Source organism: Ylistrum balloti, unplaced genomic scaffold, assembly GCF_031769215.1.
Source record: "Ylistrum balloti isolate Yb309-2 unplaced genomic scaffold, AGI_CSIRO_Ybal_v1 Utg369664, whole genome shotgun sequence".
Taxonomy (NCBI): domain Eukaryota; kingdom Metazoa; phylum Mollusca; class Bivalvia; order Pectinida; family Pectinidae; genus Ylistrum; species Ylistrum balloti.
In genome coordinates this window covers 303,373-327,295 of record NW_026781913.1, presented here as the reverse complement: position 1 = coordinate 327,295, position 23,923 = coordinate 303,373, and the positions used below count along the sequence as shown (strand labels likewise).

Sequence of the window (23,923 nt, the reverse complement as noted above, 5' to 3'; positions counted from 1 at the left end):
TAATGAAATTTGATTTCACATTGAATGCAACATCTATATGTAACTAAAATGAAGAAAACTAATTAACATCAGACCTTAATTGATTCCTGGAATCTGTTCTTAATCAATATATTAACCAACATTGTTAAACAAAAAGAGGAAATTAGTCAGTGTAATTGTTTCAAATTAGGTTTCTTTGAGATACATCCATAAGTTATTTTGAGGAGAGCCCCACCCCCTCACCCCAACCCACCCACCTCTAAAGTCTGGTTACTGTATATTTTGCCAGTACTTATCAACTGTCTGGGGTATACATTAACACTACTACAGATTTGAATTAAGTAATTTCTTTTGATAAAATTTAATACAGCTTATAATGAGGTACAATTGCCAGATCTGTATTAAGATCAGACGAAGGGTTTCCCTAATAGGAGATGAGACTGAGACAATTATACCCAGTGGTAGTCTGATATCCTTACCGTCACAGAACCTTAGTAAGATCCTGTAAATCTTTGTCTTGGTATATTTTCTATTTATATACAAGTGGTTGTAAATGCTTGTATAATTTGTTGTTTTGGCAAAGCTTAACATAATAATAAAAAAATATATTTTGCCTTTGTGTGAAAATAATGGTTTAAAGATATGTATTTTTTATGTGTGTGTAAAAATAATGTTTTGAAGATTTGTTTTTGTGTAAAAATAATGTTTTGAAGGTATTTTTTTTTGTGTGAAAATTATGGTTTGAAGATATTTTTTAATTTTTGCTCTGGGTTTCTTTTCATGTTGATTTGGATATTTGTTGTGAACAAATATTTAAAAAGATTGCAAAGATTTCTAACAGGAGTTGAATGATATTTTAGCATCAAAGTTTTAAATTAGGGCATGTGTGTTTTTACTAAATGATCCTTACAGCGCTCAGTAATGGTGTTGATTGTTCAAGTAAAGGTACATCCATGTTTGAAATCAACAGAGGTCCCTACTTAGACAGATGTGTGGTATAGCCTTTGATACTTAGGGATAGGAACATTAATCTCTGTAATGCCAAAAGTACGAATCTCATTAGACCAATCAGATTTCCACAGGGGTCTGGTGTATCCTTGGTAACTCGATACCTAAGACAGATGGGGTTAAATCTGTGAATAGGTAAACATGGACTTATGTTAGTGAGAGGTTTGTTCTCTCATGATGATAATTGACACCTCAGGAGGAAGGTAGAGAAGAAAATTCATAGGTCAGACATTACATCTCGTATAGACCTAGTGTTTATAATTCAGGAGTTACCTCACAAGGTAGCAGGGTTGATACACCACCTCAGGTTGTTTGCTAATTTACTGTAAAGTGGAGCAACTTAAGTCTGCAGTACGGTGGCCATAATGATTTATAGACAGATATATGCATACTCTGTGAAGACTTGGTTTCAAGTGTAAATTGTACTTTACTGAAACGTTGTGAAATATGCATCGAACAGACAGTGTTACAAAAATTTATCTTTCACCAGTGATATTTTCTGGAACTAGAAAACCATTGTGAATTATATCAGCCATTTCAGGATGCCATTTCTTTGAGGAAACATTGTCATCTTTTTGAAACTATCAGATGAATCCACCCACCATTTATTTATTTTTCCATTTTCCATCAAGGAACTTTGTCATAGACGAAAATTGTGATGTTTTCAAAAGTTTTAAAATGTAGGTGATACTGTGGCAGAGATGGTGACAGGAGTTTGGATGGGCATGTGGTCTACTGTCATCGAATGGTTGTGCCCAAAACTTTTAATTGTGTTGACCGTTTTACAAAGTGTGGTAACAAACACTTTAACATTGAAATATGCCTGGGCAGTATGTGTCCTTGAAAAAGTGATGAGGACCTATTTACAGGGATTGACCATTACCATCAGAGTGACCAGGACCTATACACAAGCATTGACTGTTGCAGTTAGAGTGACCTCAAACTGTGCCCAGAGAGTGACCATTTATTGTCTATTACAGGTGCTTTCCTGGGTGTCAGGCAGTGGTGAAGATTTCTTCCAGCGCTATGTTAACCTTGCTGATAATTTAAAAGCAATCCGAGCCCAGCAAAAAGAATTTGAGAAGTTCTACTATTCTGCCATGGTATGTATTACATTACAATCTTAGTAATTTCAACCTCCCTTCTCCATATAACTTAGAGAGTCGGGAGTTTAGATGTATCATTTGATTCTGAAAATGTATTTATTTTGGAAAACATAAGGACACGTAATTACATGGCATTTAGGGATCTAATTACACATATAGATACATGTAATTGTGTTGAGGGGTTGTCACAGGAATCTTAATGTACTTGGTGACACATGTAATTGTGTTCAGGATTTGTCACAGGAATCTTAATGTACTTGGTGATCATGTAATTGTGTTGAGGGTTTGTCACAGGAATGTACTTGGTGACATTGTGTTGAGGGGTTGTCATGTGTAATTGTGTTGAGGGGTTGTCACAGGAATCTTAATGTACTTGGTGACACATGTAATTGTGTTCAGGATTTGTCACAGGAATCTTAATGTACTTGGTGACATGTGTAATTGTGTTGAGGATTTGTCACAGGAATCTTAATGTACTTGGTGACATGTGTAATTGTGTTGAGGGGTTGTCACAGGAATCTTAATGTACTTGGTGACACATGTAATTGTGTTGAGGGGTTGTCACAGGAATCTTAATGTACTTGATGACATGTGTAATTGTGTTCAGGATTTGTTACAGGAATCTTAATGTACTTGGTGACACATGTAATTGTGTTCAGGATTTGTAACAGGAATCTTAATGTACTTGGTGACATGTGTAATTGTGTTCAGGATTTGTTACAGGAATCTAAATGTACTTGGTGACACATGTAATTGTGTTGAGGGTTTGTCACAGGAATCTTAATGTACTTGGTGACACATGTAATTGTGTTGAGGGTTTGTCACAGGAATCTTAATGTACTTGGTGACACATGTAATTGTGTTCAGGATTTGTTACAGGAATCTTAATGTACTTGGTGACACATGTAATTGTGTTGAGGGGTTGTCACAGGAATCTTAATGTACTTGGTGACATGTGTAATTGTGTTCAGGATTTGTTACAGGAATCTAAATGTACTTGGTGACACATGTAATTGTGTTGAGGGTTTGTCACAGGAATCTAAATGTACTTGGTGACACATGTAATTGTGTTGAGGGGTTGTCACAGGAATCTTGTAATGAATCTTAATGTACTTGGTGACACAGGAATCTGTGTAATTGTGTTGAGGGTTTGTCACAGGAATCTTAATGTACTTGGTGACACTGTCACAGGAATCTTAATGTAACATGTAATTGTGTTGAGGGTTTGTCACAGGAATTGTGTTGAGGGGTTGTCACAGGAATCTTAATGACATGTGTAATTGTGTTGAGGGTTTGTCACAGGAATCTTAATGTACTTGGTGACACATGTAATTGTGTTCAGGATTTGTTACAGGAATCTTAATGTACTTGGTGACACATGTAATTGTGTTGATGGTTTGTCACAGGAATCTTAATGTACTTGGTGACACATGTAATTGTGTTGAGGGTTTGTCACAGGAATCTTAATGTACTTGGTGACACATGTAATTGTGTTGAGGGTTTGTCACAGGAATCTAAATGTACTTGGTGACACATGTAATTGTGTTGAGGGTTTGTACTTGGTGACACATGTAATTGTGTTGAGGGTTTGTCACAGGAATCTTAATGTACTTGGTGACACATGTAATTGTGTTGAGGGGTTGTCACAGGAATCTTAATGTACTTGGTGACACATGTAATTGTGTTGAGGGGTTGTCACAGGAATCTTAATGTACTTGGTGACACGTGTAATTGTGTTGTGGGTTTGTCACAGTTACCAGTTAGTGTGTATACACCTGTCATTGTGGTGTGATTTGTCACAGACACCAAACTATGTAGACACATTTAATTGTAATGAGATTTGTCACAGTTGCCAAAGGATGTAGACACATGTGATTGTGTTAAAGGTTTTAAAAAGAGAACCTAAATGTTCAGACACATGAAATTGTGTAGAGGCTTTGTCAAATCATTTTGCAGCAGGTGAATTGAACATCAGTCCAATTCCTTCTGTTCTGATGTGATCACGAGAGAACTTCATCTCCACGATCCAATCTCCTCACTTACACCATTATTAGATTTAGCACCACACAAATTTTATTCAGCGTTATAGAACACGGATGGTTTTAGCTGAGAAGGTCCAATTCATTACAGATGCATATTTGATTTGTAGAAACCTCCACCATTTATGTTTCCTAGCACAATAAGGCAAGTCATAATTACAGACATAAACGTCCAATACATTCTGTCAATATCAATATAATACCAATACAAGTTTAAAGCTGCAGCTGTTAAATATCCAGGTCTTATTCATGAAACAAGTACAAATTACATCAGTGCTGTGTAGCACTGTAAACCTGTAGCTCTCCAATTCCAGGTCTCTCATGTTCAAAATTTCGATCCATAGCGGAATGTTTTCTCATTTTTTCAAGACAGCTGTACCAGGTTAAAATTTATGAGAAGTTCTGTTTTCGCTCGTTCCAAGATAGCTCAGATGCCAATGCTTGCATTTATTGTGAATTTTTTTTGATGAAAAAGAGAATTTGAAATTTTACCTTAAGCTTCTGGTTCATAGTAATGTAATTTTCTGAGCTTGTCTAATATTTGCTATGATCAGTTCATTTACTTGAAATAATTAATTTTCAAATTTTCTGAAACCCTATTAATTTGGATATTTGTTTTTCTTGTTAAGGATTTTTGAAATTAAGATGACTCAAATTTATATTGAATTCAAGTTGAGCTGGCTTTGAATTAATTGGCTAAATCATTAAATTGACCAATATGCTTTAAACTTCTTGCCCCAAAAATTTAGCTGATCATGCTTTTAACTTCTTGGCCAAACATTTTACTGATCATGATTCAAACTTCTTCACCCAAACATTTCACTGATCATGATTCAAACTTCTTCACCCAAACATTTAGCTGATCATGATTCAAACTTCTTCACCCAAACATTTCACTGATCATGATTCAAACTTCTTCACCCAAACATTTCACTGATCATGATTCAAACTTCTTCACCCAAACATTTCACTGATCAGCTATCAGGCTGCAAGTATCTTGACCCAAACATTAGTTGATTGTACTTTCAGCCTCGTGGCCGAAACATTAAGCTGATCACACTTTAAAGTTCATGGCTATAATATTGAGCTGATATGCTTTCAGTTTATAAGCCCAAACATTTAACTGGCAATGCTTTTAAATACTGGAAATGAGCATTCAGATAGCGTGTCAGATTCAGGTTCTGTTGACTTGTCTAATAAATTATTTGGTATCTCTTTAAGTACTTGGAATGCTTTATCTTTCCAATAAATTAAATTTGAAACATGTTTATGACTTATTTATTGATATAAAACCCATGTTCAATATTTACCACAATTTACACTCACAGTCATGTGAAAAGGAATACAGTGAATATTTAGCTGTTGATTCTTTAATGATATTAAAAAAACATATGATTATGCCATAAAGAACTTTGGTGTTTCCTTACTCCCCCCATGTTCTATAACTCAACAGATATAACTGTCTCATGTTATGTTTGAAGTCATTACTGAAATATCCAAACTATGTTTACTAAGATAGAAGTCTGGGGTAAACCGTTGTATATAAATAGATATTATATTTATATGAGACTCCATGATCCAGATCTCCTGTTATCAGTAACAGAAATTCTTCAGGAGGCATGTTACATGGAAGGTGTGGTCAAATGCTTTACACCTGTCGTGTCAACAGTCAGTGTTAGTTTGTAAAACTTGTTATAAGTACTGTGTGTTTGTGGAATGGTGGACATATGTACCCAGACTTATTATCACAGTATCATGACAAATGAGGTAACAGATTAATCTTTGTTCTTTTAAGAATAACTTGAACCAGAAATTATCTTCAGTGAATAGTTATTCAAAACTTCAGAATTTCTAACAAAACCCTGTGTGAAAATTTGATGTGTGAAACTATTATACTCAGTTTAATACATCTGATCAATGACCACTGAATGACCAGAAGATGACCCTGATATGTGATCTACAGACTATACTTCCATTTCTTGAGAGCTATAAGATTACTTGTGATTTCCGTAAAGCAGCATGCATTTGAATGTAGTGACCTCTCTATGATCTTTGAGTAAGTCACTGACTTTCTGTAATCAGCCGTTTTTCATGTTGACCTGCTGGAAGTCTTCTTTTTCAGAATAATTTCTCCTGGAATATTTTAGAAACAGTAAACATATACAAATATCTTCTCACAGAAACTACAAGAAGTATTTTGTAACTGTTGAATTATTTACGATAGATCTAATGTCATATTTGGGTAAAGGAAGAACATTTGACTGTTTGTCAATATTCAGTTGTTGTGAAAACCCATGGCAGACTGACCTAATCTTAAACAGAGGATTTAGGTCACTATAGTCTGCTGTTGACCTTATATGATGTACTTTAATGTTCAGATATAAATTTAGAAATTAAAAAAGAAGATAAGAAATCTTGGAAAATAGAAAATTCACATTTTCCATTAGCAAGGGATATGCATCAGTACATTTATTGATCAGAAGTATGAAAGGGGAATATCATTTCCTAACTGAATGATATACAGAAAAATAACTGATAAAATGGTATCGATTTCATTATATTATCAACAAGCTGTATGTTGGAGGCTTTTCTGCTCTGTAGCATTTTCTGTGTATTGCAGTTTCCATTTGATTCATCTAGCTGGTTTGGAGCAATAAACATGATAATATAGCTGAGGCTTCCTGTTGACTGTTATCTCATATTGTAGTTGTGATTTCTGTCCAGATTAAGAATATTATCTGTAATGCCACTTTCATTTTTTACTGCATTAGGAAAACTTTTTTTTTTAGTCAGGTGGTGATTGGCATAAATGATTGACTAATCACTGAAACTTTCCTGTTATTACATCAACATATATCAAGTATATCTGACTGGCCTTAGTCTGCAGTAGTTATAAATGGGATACCTAATGTTTTTAAGGTCGAACACTACTTGTCTACCAACACACCAGGGATCAGAATATCTATCAAAGACTCCAGGCCAGCTGGTGTCTCTGTAGTAATAACCTTGTTATATTTTCCTGGTGTGTGTATGGTTCATACATATTACCCATCACTCCAGGGGAGGTAATCAGGGATAGATGAAATCTACTCTAACCCTTAAAACAAGCATGTAGTATATACAGCTCTGTAACAAGTAACCTTACATTGAAGGTCATCAAACTCTTTATGGGTGGTCAAAAAGATATATATAGATGTTTCTTTGTCTACAGTTGTACCATAACTTTCAAATCTTTGGTAGCAATTTACTTATTTCTGTATATTCAGTGTATAACTTCATAGGGACAGCATTGAAAGGTTTCTGAAATGTTTATCTCCTCATTTTGACTTTAAGTAAAGAATTATGTCTTGGACAATTTTAATTGTAAAGCATTGATGACAGAAAGTCTGGCACAATGAAGCTCCCTATAGGTAACAAATTAGTGACAGGAACCAAATGTTTGTCTTAATCAAGTCCTTAGAAGTAATGGTCTATTTTCATCACTTTATGGTGACAGACACTGCTCCACACTGTACATTAGCTGGGTTGCTATGGAAATCAATTAGTGTTTTATGTTAAAAAATCAATATGGGGGTAAATGTCCTCGGGTCCAGTGTTAAGGAGATGTGGCCAGAGAGACTGACCATGTATTGAATGACCAATCAGCACGGTTTCTAAATAGTTCTGATGTGAAGTGACCACTGATGAGATCTGGTTGAAGAATGGTATTATTCTACGTGAGTGACCATTATGAACCTTTGACATTCTAATAGAAACAGGATGATGTGAAGGACAATGGATTATTTGATGTCAATTTAAGGTTGCCTATACTCCACTGATATTGAAGGTGAGGTGTCAAGTCACTTCCAGGAAAGTTGTAACAGAACTGTTGAGGTGGGTAGGTATTGATATCAGTTCTACATGTAGAGAGAATTTAACTTTTCCGCAGAAACATGACTCTTCTCTATTGATATAACTTTGTATTTGAATACAACTTTCACAATAGTCTATATATCATCAAAGTTGATTTTTATCAAATGATTCTAAAACCATGTGTTAAGATTTTGTGTAACTACATCATACCAAGAAGAAAAAGGCAGGCGTCTAAGTTAAACAAAGAGTTGAAAGCAAAACTTTCAAAAACTTAGAAATCTAAAAGAAGCTAAAATGTATAGGGGTTATTACTGGTTGCATAAAAACTGAAAATGTAAAGAAACATTAAGAAATTCCACTCTTCTCTAAATTTCACAAACTGAAAAAAAAGCTGTAATCTTGCGAATGTCTAACTGTCTATGTGATGATCAGTCTTCTAGCTATGTCTGTCTGTGTGTCTGATTATCAGTCTTCTAGGTATGTCTGTCTGTGTGTCTGATTATCAGTTCTATGTTTGTCTGTGTGTCTTATTGTCAGTATGCTAGGTATGTCTGTCTGTGTGTCTGATTATCAGTTCTATGTCTGTCTGTGTGTCTGATTATCAGTCTTCTAGGTATGTCTGTCTGTGTGTCTGATTATCAGTTCTATGTTTGTCTGTGTGTCTTATTGTCAGTATGCTAGATATGTCTGTCTGTGTGTCTGATTATCAGTTTTCTATATATGTCTGTCTGTGTGTCTGATTTTCAGTCTTCTAGGTATGAACTTGGCCTGCTGCATTAGAATTTTTACTCAGTAAAGCAACTTCCTGTAAAATGATATCTTTTTCATGGTGCTAAATTTTCGTGGTTTCTTGTGATATATCTATAATTGTGGACACTGACTGTGGATAAATAAAGCACAGCAAATCTACTTAGATAAACTGATGTTAACAATTTGTGGACACATGAATGCATGGAGTAAGAATACCTAGGAAATCAATAAAAAAACAAATCCTCTGTGAACTTAGATTTTACAGTAGCTTGTTTTAAGGTGACATTTTCTAGTTTATAACTGAACAACAGTTATGTCCCTTGGTCAAGAATTTGAAACATCCTAGCTGATCAATTCCTTAGGTTCTATAACATCTGGTTTTTTGTTTTTTTTTTTTACATGACGTTGATATTTCCACTTCTTTTATGGTAACTATGTAAGATTTGAATGTTAGCTGTCAAGCGTGTGCAGAATTTGGCTCATTTGGATGTGACCAGTTTTTAATGTCAGATATATCTAGTCCCTTTGTAAGATTTATGTCAATTGATTTAAGATAAAAGGAGAAGGTACACCATGAACACTGAGATGCTGAATGGCACTTGTAGATCATAAAAGATTAAAAGCCTACTGAGCTTGAACCTACATGTACCAGGTTTTCACCTGCACCTTTGTACAGAAAACGTTTCTTATTTACCAATGGGGATTGGTTGGATAATCAAATTACCTAGTTTCCAACATGAAGTATGTGAACCCTTTAGAATGTCACTTTTATTTCTCGAGTATATCACAGAGACCATCTAACTGGCACACAACTCTGTGTTGAGGATAAAACATAAGGCATTTTATGACTCATTTATATATATATATATACACATCACTGTTATTGAGATAAAATGATAGGTTGGAGTATTTTGCTTGTCGTGATCTCATTGGCAGGCAGTGATATCCTCAAAGATTTAGGGGATTTACAGACATCAGGTCGGAACCAAGACTTTGTCAACATGATCAGATACTTTAGATTAAGGATACATGCTACCTTATAATTTTCATGTTATATCTAGATTTGTTTTAGAATGAAGGACCTAGCCAACTAAACACATATCTACAACTTGTTAAGGGTGTATGCAGCTTTATATGTATTATTTATGTGATTTGTGTTAAAGTTAAGGGTGTATCCTACCTTACCCCTTATCACCTTATGACTAAATATGCTACCTGTACGTCATACTTACATACTGCTGATAGACTTAAGGGCATGTAGCTACCATACACAACATACTTGTAATTTGTCTATTTGTTTTATAGGGTGTTTGACACCTTCCATATCGTACTTATAATGTGTCTGTTACTCATTGCTGGTTACAGTCCAGGCTGTGGTATATCAGTGTGGTAAAATTTATTTTACCGTTTTGTTATATACATCTAGATTTCTGAAGATTCAATTTCATATGATGACTGACTGCGAGTTGATATTATAGGAAGTCTGTATATGTATGCTTTATATCACTGTTATAAACTACAGATTCAATACATTTCTCTTACAGCATGAACTGGTAAACTAACCCTCATTTTTGTTAACATTACTTTTCCTTCTCCTCACAAAGTCACACTATTGCTGTGACAATATATTTTGAACTTTGAACCCACTCACCCCTATTACCCCATCCCACCACTACCCAGATATACTGTACATATAGTACTGACGAAACTGCAGCATTCTAGTTGACATTCTAGGTTCATGAGTTTATGAATTTTACATTTTTGTATGTTACAGACCCATATAGAGAAGGGGAATGACCTCTTGGACGAGGCGAGTATGCTCGCCCAGTCTGGCAACTTTGACGAGGTGACTGGCTACAAAGAACTGGCCCGCACCCTGAAGAAACATCTGCAACTGTTCACAGGCAGACTGGAGGAGACACGTGAACGCATCGAATCCACCACTAGATGTTACAGTCTTCTTGACAAGGTAAGAGATTTAAAGTCAACCAATTCTGATCAGAGGTCATAGGTTAGAAGGTTTAGGGGTCATGGGAAGAGACCCAGGCATTTCAGTTAATCAAGACTTAAGACTTCTCCAGTGGACTTTGTTTCGGTAAATCTGATGCAGGTGTGTCAGTGACATCTTCCAACTTAACTAATACAGTACCTTATACAAGCTGGACCTCCCAGTGTTACAATAAACACACTCTGTTTATTAACTGGAATTCAACCTAGATTATGGTTATTTCTGTATTTCAAGGTCATGACCTATATTCACAAGGTAGGAAATCAAACAGGTATGGAAGCATTATTTAGGTTTTATATTGGTATAGTGTACACCTGTCATGTAGAGACCAGTTTTATCCCTGCTTCTGACAGGTGAGGAAAGCTGGTCTTTGTCTGGCTCCTGTCATCACTGACTGTGTTACCTGGTCACATTTTACTGAGTCAGATTTTACAGAAATATAAGTTGCACCTGATGTGGGGCTGGATATGTCTGACATTTTACTAATGAGTCGTAGAGGGCCTTCTGGTCCAGGTAATTACACACACGTGTAGCTGGTGCCTCATCAACCTTCAGTTTTGCCATGGAATATATTGGTACTCGACAGGGAATCCTGCATTGTAGAATCTTAATTCTGATAGCTGCTGATTATCATAAGGAGGTATGGACAATTCAGACTGCAAATATTCATCTAGATGATAATCCTTTGAGGAGCTTTTCTTTTTTGTTTGGTGAATTCTTCATAATTTGTATAACCATGAAAATTTAACACCACAAAAATGTGATATTTTACAGTAGTTGATGTTGGCATTCTCAGAAATGTAATGTTTTAGATGACTTTTATAAAATTTGGATAGAATTATTGACCTGGAAAATAACAAATATTCCAATAGTTCCTTTACCTCAGATAGATCGTACATCTGATGATCTTAATGAGTATAGAAGTACTTCTGTTTTATGTTAGGACATTAGATAACTGATGATACAATGGTTGGTAAAGATTTCAACTGTTCCTGTTGATTTCTATTTATCTTGGGCAGTAGTAATTGTGTTTGAGTTTTAATGTCAGGTTATGGTGATTGGTTCCTGTGTATCTGATGATGGAGCTGACATGTTATAGTTAGCATTCATTTTAAGGATTGATTGTTTTCATACGAACATCTAGATTTGCTCGCCAATATGTCTCATAGATACATCAATACTTCAGTCTTTCTAACAATCCGACATGGATGTAAATCACACTGCCAACTTCCTACGTACCAAATCCTGATTCTATTTTTCGGATATATATATGTTATGTGTAGGTGACTCACCATTTTAACGTTTTATGTTAATATAACCATTTAAGATTTTCAGCACTTGTCTTTTACCTTTTAGTTTGTTTGATGTTATTTTACTTTTGGATCGCTGTGTCTTTCACCGGTTGATGGCTCTAATGTCCTTTTATGTGTTGATGGGCCGTTAAGAATGTGATGATGATAATATGATTATGTTGTATTTTCCTGTTCTTGTTAATTCAAATATTGCCCAATTCCAAAGGATGTGAATGTTACAAATCTTTATATTTTATCCTGCTCTCCAAACCAATTATTTGCAGGGGAGGATATAGTGTCCACTTTGTCCGTCCACCCATCCACCTTCTGTCTGTCCTTTTATATACGAAGCATAACTTTGCCCGTAGTTACACAAGAATCATTAAACATGATGTATACATTGATCATGTTGAGGCAATGAGTAGTGTACCACATTCAGGGTCCTTGACCCTTCAGTTACAGAGCTATTGTCACTTGTTAAAATTATGTGTCCAGTTCATATCTATGATAATGAAACTTGGTTGTACGTTGATCATACAAAGAGGATGTAGAGTGTACCTGGCCTGAAACCCCTTGTTTACAGGATTATTGCTCTCTGTTAAAAATTTGTGTCAAATAAAGTTGTTTCCAGGAGCATTCATCAGGTTGATTGATACTTTTATTAAATAACTTACGAAGCTTTAGCAAATATTTATAAAAGTTGTTTTTCATTTATTGAACTATTTACAAAAAAACTCTGCAATTTTAGATGAGAGAGATTTTAACATAGAATTACTGCAAAGTTCATATTCTCTTTACAATGATTTCAGTTAGGTTGAAGACCATCCTAATGAATCCTTGATATATGTGACTTTTAACTCGTACACTATCAGGCAGAAAATGGCATCACGTCCAATGCTTTACAGCCTTATTCTCTACTTGAAAGACTTCATTTTACAGAGAAATCAGGAAAAACACTCTGTCAGTTTCATAATAAAACCTGCCCTTAACCCTCGCCACTCAAAGCTCGAAAAAGTTAAATACATTTATATAGATGTGTCTGGTTTATTCTCTAAAACAAATTATTAGACAGGAAAAGGTAAAGAAAAAAAGTCAATTCTCCAGGAGTGCTGTTTTCAGTGATGAGTTATTTATAAATAACATCAGACAGAGCTTTAGGTGGTAAAAATGAGTTCTACATGGCTGTACAAGGAAGTTGCCTGTCGACACACATATTTCTGTCAGTTGTGGTGATGTGATCAACATGATCACCCTTTTTATGTGAAGATTCAGGAAATCTTGTCAGAGTATTGAATGAGATTTCTGATTGTAACATAGTTTCTGGAAGCCAAGGTCTAAACTAGAATGACTTTTGTATCAAAAGTATGGAATAAAACAATTTTATTCCTAATATCTTTAACCTGAAGGGTAAAGTATTAACTTATCAATAATATCAATCTAATTTGAATAAAATCAGATTTCATCATAGTTCAAATCTACTGTCATAGTCTTCATATTTTTTAAAAAAAGAAAGATGAGGTGCTCTCTGAAAACCTAAAGCTATGACACTTACAGATGATACTTTATAATGATTTAACAGTATTGTAGAATCATTAACATTGTGAAAGGAAGCTCAGTTCACAAATTTGTATGGTTAACAATTAATTAAAAGCAGGTGTTACAATTTGACATGGATTTTTGGTATTTGATTTTGTGACAACATCATGATGCCAAGGGCTCTAAGTTGTTTGGAAAATCCATGATGTTTGAGTTTAACAAAACTACTAGAGTATGTAATTTGTATATTACTTCAAGGTCACCTTCTCATGGTTGTATTAAAAGATTTATTGAAGACTAATTAAACCATAGTCAGTATATCTCAAGGTCATCTTATGGTTTATATATCTCAAGGTCATCTTATAGTTTATATATCTCAAGGTCATCTTATAGTTTATATATCTCAAGGTCATCTTATGGTTTATATATCTCAAGGTCATCTGATGGTTTATATATCTCAAGGTCATCTTATAGTTTATATATCTCAAGGTCATCTTATGGTTTGTATATTTCAAAGTCATCTTGAAGACTGTATATTTCAAGATTATTTTCTTTATTTCAATATTACATGTCTATAGGATATTGAAAGCTATTTCAGATATAATCACTTTATCTCAAGATTGTCTTATAGTCCATATATGTCAAGGTAATCTTATGGTCAGTTTATCTCAAGGTCATCTTATATATAGTCAGTACATGTCAAGGTCATCTTATGGTCAGTATATCTCAAGGTCATCTTATGGTCAGTATATCTCAAGGTCATCTCATATATAGTCAGTACATGTCAAGGTCATCTTCGCTATTGTTGTATTTTATGTGTAGAGTTTATTCAAGGCTTTAATTAAAACGTGGCCACTACATATCTAGATCATCTTTTCTATGGTTTTGTTATCACTATGTAAAAATTTTACATGATTAAATATAACAAAATAAAGGTTGAGTACCATGTTGAACCCACTTATCACAGACTCTTGTCTATAAAGTGTGCCTCTGTTTTGACGTGTAATAATTGAGAAGCTATTGTGTGTTAGGGGGATGTTTCCCAGACGGCCATTGTGGGGCCTGTGTTTTGAAGGGTGAGATGGTATGATAGCTGTGAGGTTTTTAATGCTGAAAGATTGTTCAATACATTGCATGACAACCAGATCGACATCATCGGAGAGGGGAATCCAGATATCTCCCGAGGTTCAATACACCTCTTCAGACAGCAAAATCAACATCCAAGGCAATCCGGCTTAATTAGTGCCTTTGTTCCACTCTCCAATTCCATAAAGGTTGAGATCGACATTTACCTGAAATCTGCGGCTGGTGTATAATCAGCCTACTGATTTGATATATACATGCTTCATATCGGTATTACCAACTCCCTTACAAAATTTCAAAATGATCAATATTTTCCTTTATTCTTTTTTTTTTGAAGTGTAGTAATTTTACCCTTACATGGGTAGATTTGGTTTCTTGTTTCTATATCAATCAAGCCTTACTGAGATAGCATTTTCTTTGAGTTAGTGTTAAGTTGATGAAAAATTGAACAGCCATGGTAAAATCCTGTGGAATTTCCTTGTATCTCAGTAAGAATGCTTAATGATTCAACTGGCATAGGATTAGTGTGTTTCCTGCATTTTCAGGAATTATCGCGCTGGTATAGGTTTTGTAGTGGTGATTGACGATTGCCTGGTCTAGTGCAGATGTTGGCTGTTTCTCCAGGTCTTTGGAACAGTCCAAGCTGCCTTGTCGCAGTCACCACTCATGTCAGAGTGCTGAGGAGCAATGCTCATGGACTATTTAAAAGAACTAATCTTAGCGTTGGAAACAATGTGCTGATTAAACCTGGATCGTTATGTGTGATGGATTATTTTTCTTGATTCTATAAGGAAACAGAAGCTTGTTATAGAAAACCATTTGCATTGTTATATATGTAGTGAAATTTCTGTTTGTGGATAGTTGTGTGAAAACTGCAGGAAAAAAACAGATGTGGTTATGGAATTGATGAAAACTGTTCAACTGCAAGATGTATCAGTTATGGTTGTAGTCTGTAAAATAGAGACAGTATTGGAATTAACTTGGATTCTTCATTAAAACAAAGTATAGAAACAAATTACTATGGATAGGATTTTGAGATTATCGGAAAGAATTCTGTGTAAAACTGCAGGATTAATTTGCCAAAGGGAGAGTTGCTTAACCCAGAAATGGAATCGGTGTTGCTGTTGCTGATAGATGCTGGAATATCTGCTTTGGTATCATAGGAAGTAAACATGGTGGTGGTGTTGTTTATCTTTCTGTTGATACTGATGCTGTCCGTCATGGTGGTCCTAAGTCTCACCAAGTTGATGATGACTAAAATGTCGCTCCCATTCTTCACACGTCCATCAAAGAAAAATGAGATAAGTTTTATGTGTTGTCAGATTGGTATTTTTCATTACATGATGAGTAGGATATGTCTGTGAGAGTCTTTATCATTATGACATGTTGTCATGGTGATTGTATTTTATCATTTTAAGTATATATGATTTTGTCTTAGTATCATAAACAGCTAAAACATGAACATGTATCAGATATATTTACTACTGTTACCTGTGTCATCATGCTACAATATTATGTTTACATATCATGATAAATGTAACATGTATGTGTGTGGATAAAGAGGATGATAAATGTAACATGTATGTGTGTGGATAAAGAGGATGATAAATGTAACATGTATGTGTGTGGATAAATAGGATGATAAATGTAACATGTATGTGTGTTGATATAGAGGATGATAAATGTAACATGTATGTGTGTTGATAAAGAGGATGATAAATGTAACATGTATGTGTGTCAATAAAGAGGATGATAAATGTAACATGTATGTGTGTTAATATAGAGGATGATAAATGTAGCATGTATGTGTGTGGATAAAGAGGATGATAAATGTAACATGTATGATATAGTTTATTATGATGTCACTTCAGAAAATGAAATGATGACACACATTCAATGATTGAATTAATTGTGACATAGCAATGGCGACCTTAGAATTGACAGCCAAAATGTCTTCAAAGCTTAACGAAGTAATGCCCATTCTCTACCATATTTTGTTAAAAAAAACCGCTCATGTGATAAAAATGTTGTTAGATTTGTTTCTATTGGATATTTGATGAAACTTGTGACGAATTGTTTATTTTATCTCACCAAAGGCTGACTAAAATGATAAAAATCTTTCGTTTCAAGAAGTCACATATCAAACAAAAAGTATTGGAAAATGCTTGATGTACGTCTGTCATTATTAGATTAAATGCATCTTCTACGTGCGTCAAAATGTTATAAATAACGAAACGTGTGTCATACGTACGACATTTACTTATATTATCAGTATAAATCCTTATATGGATACTAATAAAATGGATTACTTTTCAACGGTATCTCAAGATAACCATGTGGTTTCTTTGTGTAGAATATGCCACTGTTTTTCCGATAAGTGTTGTGGCTATATTCGTGTGGACATTGTTGGTGGAGACACGTAACAATGTCACGTCTGGGTTAAAGTGTCACCGCAGAATCACTATAAGTAGACAGAACAAAGAACACAGTCAGTAGCGTGTGTTGATGATGGAGCAAGCATCCCTCTAAATCTTTACTTATATGTATATATATATATATATGGAAGAGAGGTTGACTGTAACTACGTAGTTTGCAAATTGTCCACATTGAACCTTTGTTGCACCAAACAATTCTTTCTGTCCAAGTAAGAGACCACCAACGGCTGGTATAGACCATATTTTTTGTCAATCACATGTAGTGGTCACTTCCTGTTGTGGTAGGGTGGGCACTTGTCCCTCACTCAGAAAGTCTATGTAATGTAATGCTAGTTAAAGCGGTATCGCCCTTCATACTGGAAAACACTGTCCTCCTGCTAGCTCGTAAGTTTTCTGTTAAGTATTCAACTTTGTTTTATCAAGGATTTCTTTTTCAGTTTTGAGAACACAAAGTTATCTTCAGTGCAAAATCATTGTGTATTTGAAGTATGTTGAAATGATACATAGATGTTGAACAGTATGTTTATTAGAAGCTTGGTATATTGAGATTACATCTGTAATGTCTCTTTGTCATTTTTAAAAATTTGTTAAAAATATATACATCTTGTATAAACATTTTAGAGAAGGAAATCAATATTAAAATGTTTGAAGCTACCAAGATATCTGAGAGTTTATGATGTTAGATGTAGTGTGATGCAGTATTACCTCTAGGTTTTTAAAATGGTGATATAACATGACACACTGTTTACCAGTATGGAGACTGAAATTAAAGATTTAGGGGTGGTGTACACGATCCCTTGCTTCAGAGAAAATATTAAAGGCGGTTTGGTATTTGAGTCGGTTTTTAGGTTGGTTGCCTATTTCATTGATTTGTCTGGATATATTGGTCAGATGTAAGATGTCTGAAGAGATCTACTCGTATCCCTCACATTGGTGTCATTCTTCACACAGTCTCTGTATAAACTGATAGTGTGATATCACAACATATGTCTCACTACTACTTATAGAAGCTAGTCTACATCTTGTTTGCCTGACAACTACCAATAGAAGTCTATATCTTGATGTTTGTGAGTCGACTACCTATATTAGTTTACATGTTAGTGTTTCTGAGGCAACTACCTATATTGGTCTACATCTTGATGTTCATTTCTATCAACATTGACTTTTCAACTCTAATAGCATAACTTGAGTGTCAACCTTACTTTAACCTTGTTTCTCTACAAATACTAACCTTGTTATAACCTTTTTTTTTTATTTACAAACCCTAACCATGTTATAACATTCTCTCTCTATTTACCCTAACCTTGTCTCACTACTTTCCCTAACCTTGTTATAACCTTGTCTCACTACTTACCCTAACTTTGTTAAAACTTTGTCTCACTACTTACCCTAACCTTGTTATAACCTTGTCTCACTACTTACCCTAACCTTGTTATAACCTTGTCTCACTACTTACCCTAACCTTGTTATAACCCTGTATCTTTACTTTCGCTAACCTTGTTATAACCCTGTATCTTTACTTTCACTAACCTTGTTATAACAGCATGCTATATGTTATGGATGTTTAACTTGGCTGGAAATGTTTGTCCCGCATAACTTTCTGCATATTTCACAGACCTGGTACATCCAGTCAACTTGACATGCTCATTTACCTTTAAGACAAAGTGTTGTATACAGGTATTGTCTATTTGAGTCCAGCTAAATGCCGAGTTATGACCTTTCATGTATGTTTGATGATAAGATAGATCTGGACATTGCTTTTCTCCATAGAGGATCTTACAGAAATATCCATTCTATAAGTCCATGGATTTTCCATTTTGAGGAATGTCTGGTCATTTTGAAATCAAAGAAATGGCAGTTTGTTTTTTAAGACACATGAATGTGTTCTGTTCTTGTTGAGTGAATACTGATGTTACATTTTTGTGTTTGCAGACTTATGAATGGGCTCTGGACGCCATGAAGTACGTGGCAAGTATGAAGATGGAACACTGTAGTACCGTGGAGGGCCTGGACAAGTTGTTGCGAAGCCTCCAGGTCTACCTCCGTGACCATCCTATGATGAAAGAGGAAACATTTATTAGCATGATGGATCTGGCAAAGAAACTCCGCAATGAAAAGTTGATGGAACAGTGTCGTGTTGCTAGAGCTCGTTGTGAAGAGACTCATAGCCTTCTAACTGCCCGGCAGTCAGCACTGCAAGAGGCCAAAGACAAAATGGTGCTAGAGACCAAGCCCTCTCCAACGAAAATTGACCAGCATTGTAGTGGTCAGTTTAGTGTTATAAGTTCTCCAGAGTTAAGACACCCTAGTGTAAATGGTGATAATGCTGTATGGCAACCTTGTTCAGCCAGTACTCCGTCTTCAGGCTCGGAACGTACTCCATCCTTCTGCAGCAGTGGGACAAGTCCGATCCTACCTCCCACAAACTTAACACCACAGGACATGGTGTTCCTTGGAGAGGGTGATTCGTCCTTTATCACAGAAGACATGTCGGACAGAGTGGTGGCCTCTATACCAAAGATATTAAATAACTCCACAATGCGGTCATCAAGGGAGGACCTGACAAGTCCTAGTGATCACTCCTCCCAGGGAAGCATTCGCAGTGCTCCTACACTTCAGGACTCGCATGACCAGGGACCGGGTAGTCTAACCTCTCACAGTAGACCCCTGAAGAAAATGCTTCGGAGAACCTCAACGGCACCACCATTTACAGGTGGGGCTATCATTGAGGAAGAGGACCCACAGACTCACAGGTCGGAGAGAAGGTCAGGCAGACAGGACGATGGTCGGACAGTCAGTATGATTACCAGTAGTACAGATAGTCTGTCCAGTATGCCTGAGGAAGAGGAGACAGAGAATTGTGAAGTCTCTGTCCCTGCTGCAAAGAGTTTCACCCCAGTCCCTGTTAACTCTCATCTTATCTCACAAAATGGAAGCATTCCTACAGGCTCACTGGCAGATCTGAAACTCTCAGGCACAGAGAAAATCAAACGGTAAGATTTAAAACCCTCAGACAGAAAGAAGGAAAATAAGATAAAAACACTGAGGCACAAAGAAGTAAATCAGAAGACTCATTCCAGAGTACAACAACTTTATTCATCTCACAATGCATAATAAATACATAGGATGATCAATAAGGGAACCAGGTTTTGTTGACAGATATCACCCTGTTAAATTGCTAAGATAGTCATATTACATAGTAGATTAGGTTATATTTTTAATTTGATCAAATTAACATGTGACTTCTTTCTACCAATCAGGACGCTGGCCCATGTGATGCGTGAAATGATACAAACCGAGCGTGATTATGTCTGCTCGCTCCAATTCATCATTGAGCAATATGTCCCTGAGCTAGAACGAGACGATGTGCCACAGGCCCTTAGAGGCAAGAGGAATGTCATATTTGGGAATTTGGAAAAAATCTACCATTTTCATCGTCAGATGTTTCTCCGAGAAGTTGAAATTTGTGAGAATAACCCATTCCAGATAGCACAGTACTTCCTCATGCACGTAAGTCTTCTAAAGATATCTAGCCGGAGAAATACAGAGTGATTAATCATAATTAAAGAGATAATTTTAGGTAGTTGGCTTCAGTTTTTACACATTGTTTCAAGTCGAAAACAGGGAAAATTTTCAACGGGTGTGAGTTCCTAAGGTGTGATTAATTTTTAGATCACCATTAATAAATGGTGTATTAATGGATACATCTGAAGAGGGAAGTTTGTGAATTAAAGCTTTCACTAAAAACGAAGTAATTAACAATATATATTTCTCATGGTAGCACAGGGTATTAAGTTTGACTTTGCCTTATGATTCTAAGTTTCATCCACACATCAGCTGTAATTAGATAACAGTATAACCATGGCGAGTTTTGAAAGAATTTGTAATGCAGGTTGTGATGATATTTGTCTTTTGTTTTAACAGGCCAGTCAGTTCTACCTGTACGCTATCTATAACAAGAACAAACCAAAGTCAGACAGCCTTATGGCAGAATATGGGAAATATTTCTTCAGAGTAAGTTTCAAACTTAATCATTATGTTAAATGTTACCCTGTATCTTGCCCACTAAAACAGAAATTAACGGTGAGGTAACAATACTTCTGTGTTAGCAATATCCTAGGAACCAATACAAGCTGTTTATAAGCTGGTAATGAACATTTTGGTGGCTTGATCCTGTATAAAAACCTACCAACTATAATTTCTTTTACATGGTTTGTCAAAAATTAATGCTTGGTGGACACTTTATTTTGTGGATAGTTATGGCTCAATAAATCTATACTAATTTTAATATTCTATGGACATATGAATTTGTAGATTAAGAGTACCCATGGAATCAACGAAAATAAAAATCCTGTGAAAATTGATGATTTCACAGTAACTGTCATAATTCAACCACTTTAACCTTGTGGCTTACCTTGTACCCACAGGAAAAACAGTTACAGTTGGGAGACAAGATGGATCTGTCATCCTACCTTCTCAAGCCAGTACAGAGGATGGGCAAATATGCTCTCCTCATCAAACAGATAATGAAGGCTTGTCCCCACACGGAACAGGAATACCAGGATCTCAAGGTCAGTATAAAAGGTCACAGTGAGGTGTCAAGGTCACCAACGTCAAATACTGTTTTCTATGTGAAGACTTGGTAAAGGAATTTACAACAGACCTGTCAACAGAAAAGAGGGATTTTATAGATAATATATAGACAATACATTACAGCACTGACCATTGGCTTTGTTATAAGTGGTGTGGTATGGACAATGTATTCCATTCAGTTATATCTACATTTTTTTATGGTAAACTTCACATGAGCAAATAGATTTCATGTAGTAATCCTTAATCTCTTTTCTACCTGACATCTGTTTGTAGGCTGCAGAGGAGATGGTAAAGTTTCAGCTCCGTCATGGCAATGACCTGTTAGCTATGGATTCACTGCGGGACTGTGATGTGAACCTCCAAGAACAAGGTCGTCTGTTGCGGCAGGATGAATTCCTTGTGTGGCAGGGACGACGGAAATCCATGCGGCATGTCTTTCTGTTTGAGGACTTAATACTGTTTAGTAAAACACAGCGGGGACGTAATGGGAGTCCGGACACTTACCACTACAAGTTCAGCTTCAAGGTACGGGGAAGTCTTAGTCAAGTAGGGTTATTATAAATACAGAGAATGCAGTGTCTCCGAGCTCGAAACCAAGTGTCTTTTACTTCTCTACAGCTTAAATGTCATTGATATTGATAACAAATCATTTCAGTGAGAAAACACTTTCATTAGACACATTACCATTTTTTCAAAATAAACATGAAATGTATTTGATTGACTTTTGATTATTCCCATGCATTACAGATGGCAGATGTTGGATTGACAGAGGCTTACGAGGGTAGTGGGTACAAGTTTGAGATTTGGTTCCGAAGACGTTCCCTAGGGGAGAACTACATCCTTCAGGCTCCTAGCTCTGACGTACGTCACCAGTGGACGAAGGAAATCTCCCGTGTCCTGTGGAACCAGGCACTTAAAAACCGAGGTAAATAGCCTGGGATCACAAAACAGTAATTATAGACCCTGAATGATAAATATATATTACAGTATATGGTCTTGTGATATAATTATGATATAGTGGGATATTTTATCTGCAGTTTATCAATTGAAAAAAATAGCTATGAATTTATAACTCATTGTATTTGTGTGTCTTACAGAGAACCACATGACCGAGATGTTGTCCATGGGTGTCGGAAACAAACCCTGTCTGGACATTAAACCAAGTGCTAACAACATTCAGGATAGGCTGCTGAACTACGCCATTGGTAACAGGGGAGGTAAGTCATTGTACCAGTATCATCCTTAGAGTATTTAGGTTGTGCTCTGTCTGGATGTTTATTCTTGAATTAGACTTACGTCAGTAAGACACTCTATCATTTGCTATCAGAATAGTAAGAAGAATTGCTCAATATATCATACACAGATGTTTCAGGATTTTTTTCATAATTTTGAAAAACAACGAAGAACAACAAATGCAATACAATGGATGTTTTTCCTTTGTTTTTCTGTTGACAATAAAACATCCTGGAAAAAGCCTAAGAAAATATGATTTTATTTTTTGTAGCTCGTACTAGAAACTCTGTGGCTGTGACATCTTTTGAACACCTTCGCCAGGGAAATAAGCGTCCTCATTCCATTATCTCTGTCAGTAGTACTTCATCATCCAGTAGTAGTCACTCGGGTATGGTCAGCATCCTCGGACCCAACTTTGACATGATTGACAGTCCACGCAGCCGTCAGTCTATTGCCTGTATGTCAAATGGTGAGTGTCATGTATATATATTAGATTTTATTTATTGGTAAAGCAACCTTAGATTTTTCAGTTTTACTCAAATATATATATATCTTATATTTATTTATGGCAGTTAAGCTCAATGACAAGACATCACATCTTTACATTTCATGAATGTTAGAATCAAGGATTTTTTTCTCTCTCTTTTTTATTTTATTGGAAATTTAAATATCCAGTTTGTGTGTTTGAAACCAATCAGGAACAAACTCTATGTGCAGCTCCTATTGTCACTGTTTTTATATACTGATGATATTCCTAAATGTCACCATGTAAAAATGAATTTTAAAAACTAATAATTTCTATAATGTTTTATATTGTAGAAAGTGGAATAGGTACAGACATGTCTGGTTCAGAGAATGATCGTCAGGGTACTCTAGACATCTCCAGACAGGGGTCAAATGGCAGACAGTACATTCACCATCCACAATCTAAACTTATTCTGTCCAATAGCAACGAACCTGTCAGCACTGATGTATGTATCACATTTGATAGAACACTAAACATGATTTT

At 35.6% G+C, this 23,923-nt stretch overlaps 1 protein-coding gene across 1 annotated transcript in view; it reads left to right on the top strand.

The window, feature by feature from the left end:
• Positions 1–23,923, top strand: part of LOC132559667 (uncharacterized) — a 58,485-nt gene that overhangs the window by 31,005 nt on the left and 3,557 nt on the right. Inside the window, exons 9-19 of the mRNA XM_060224287.1 lie at positions 1,968–2,090; positions 10,509–10,703; positions 19,021–20,081; positions 20,349–20,598; positions 21,013–21,102; positions 21,516–21,659; positions 21,955–22,206; positions 22,429–22,606; positions 22,779–22,898; positions 23,186–23,383; positions 23,734–23,885. Of these exons, the coding sequence (XP_060080270.1) occupies positions 1,968–2,090; positions 10,509–10,703; positions 19,021–20,081; positions 20,349–20,598; positions 21,013–21,102; positions 21,516–21,659; positions 21,955–22,206; positions 22,429–22,606; positions 22,779–22,898; positions 23,186–23,383; positions 23,734–23,885 (2,763 nt within the window). The remainder of the gene's footprint in view (positions 1–1,967; positions 2,091–10,508; positions 10,704–19,020; positions 20,082–20,348; positions 20,599–21,012; positions 21,103–21,515; positions 21,660–21,954; positions 22,207–22,428; positions 22,607–22,778; positions 22,899–23,185; positions 23,384–23,733; positions 23,886–23,923) is intronic.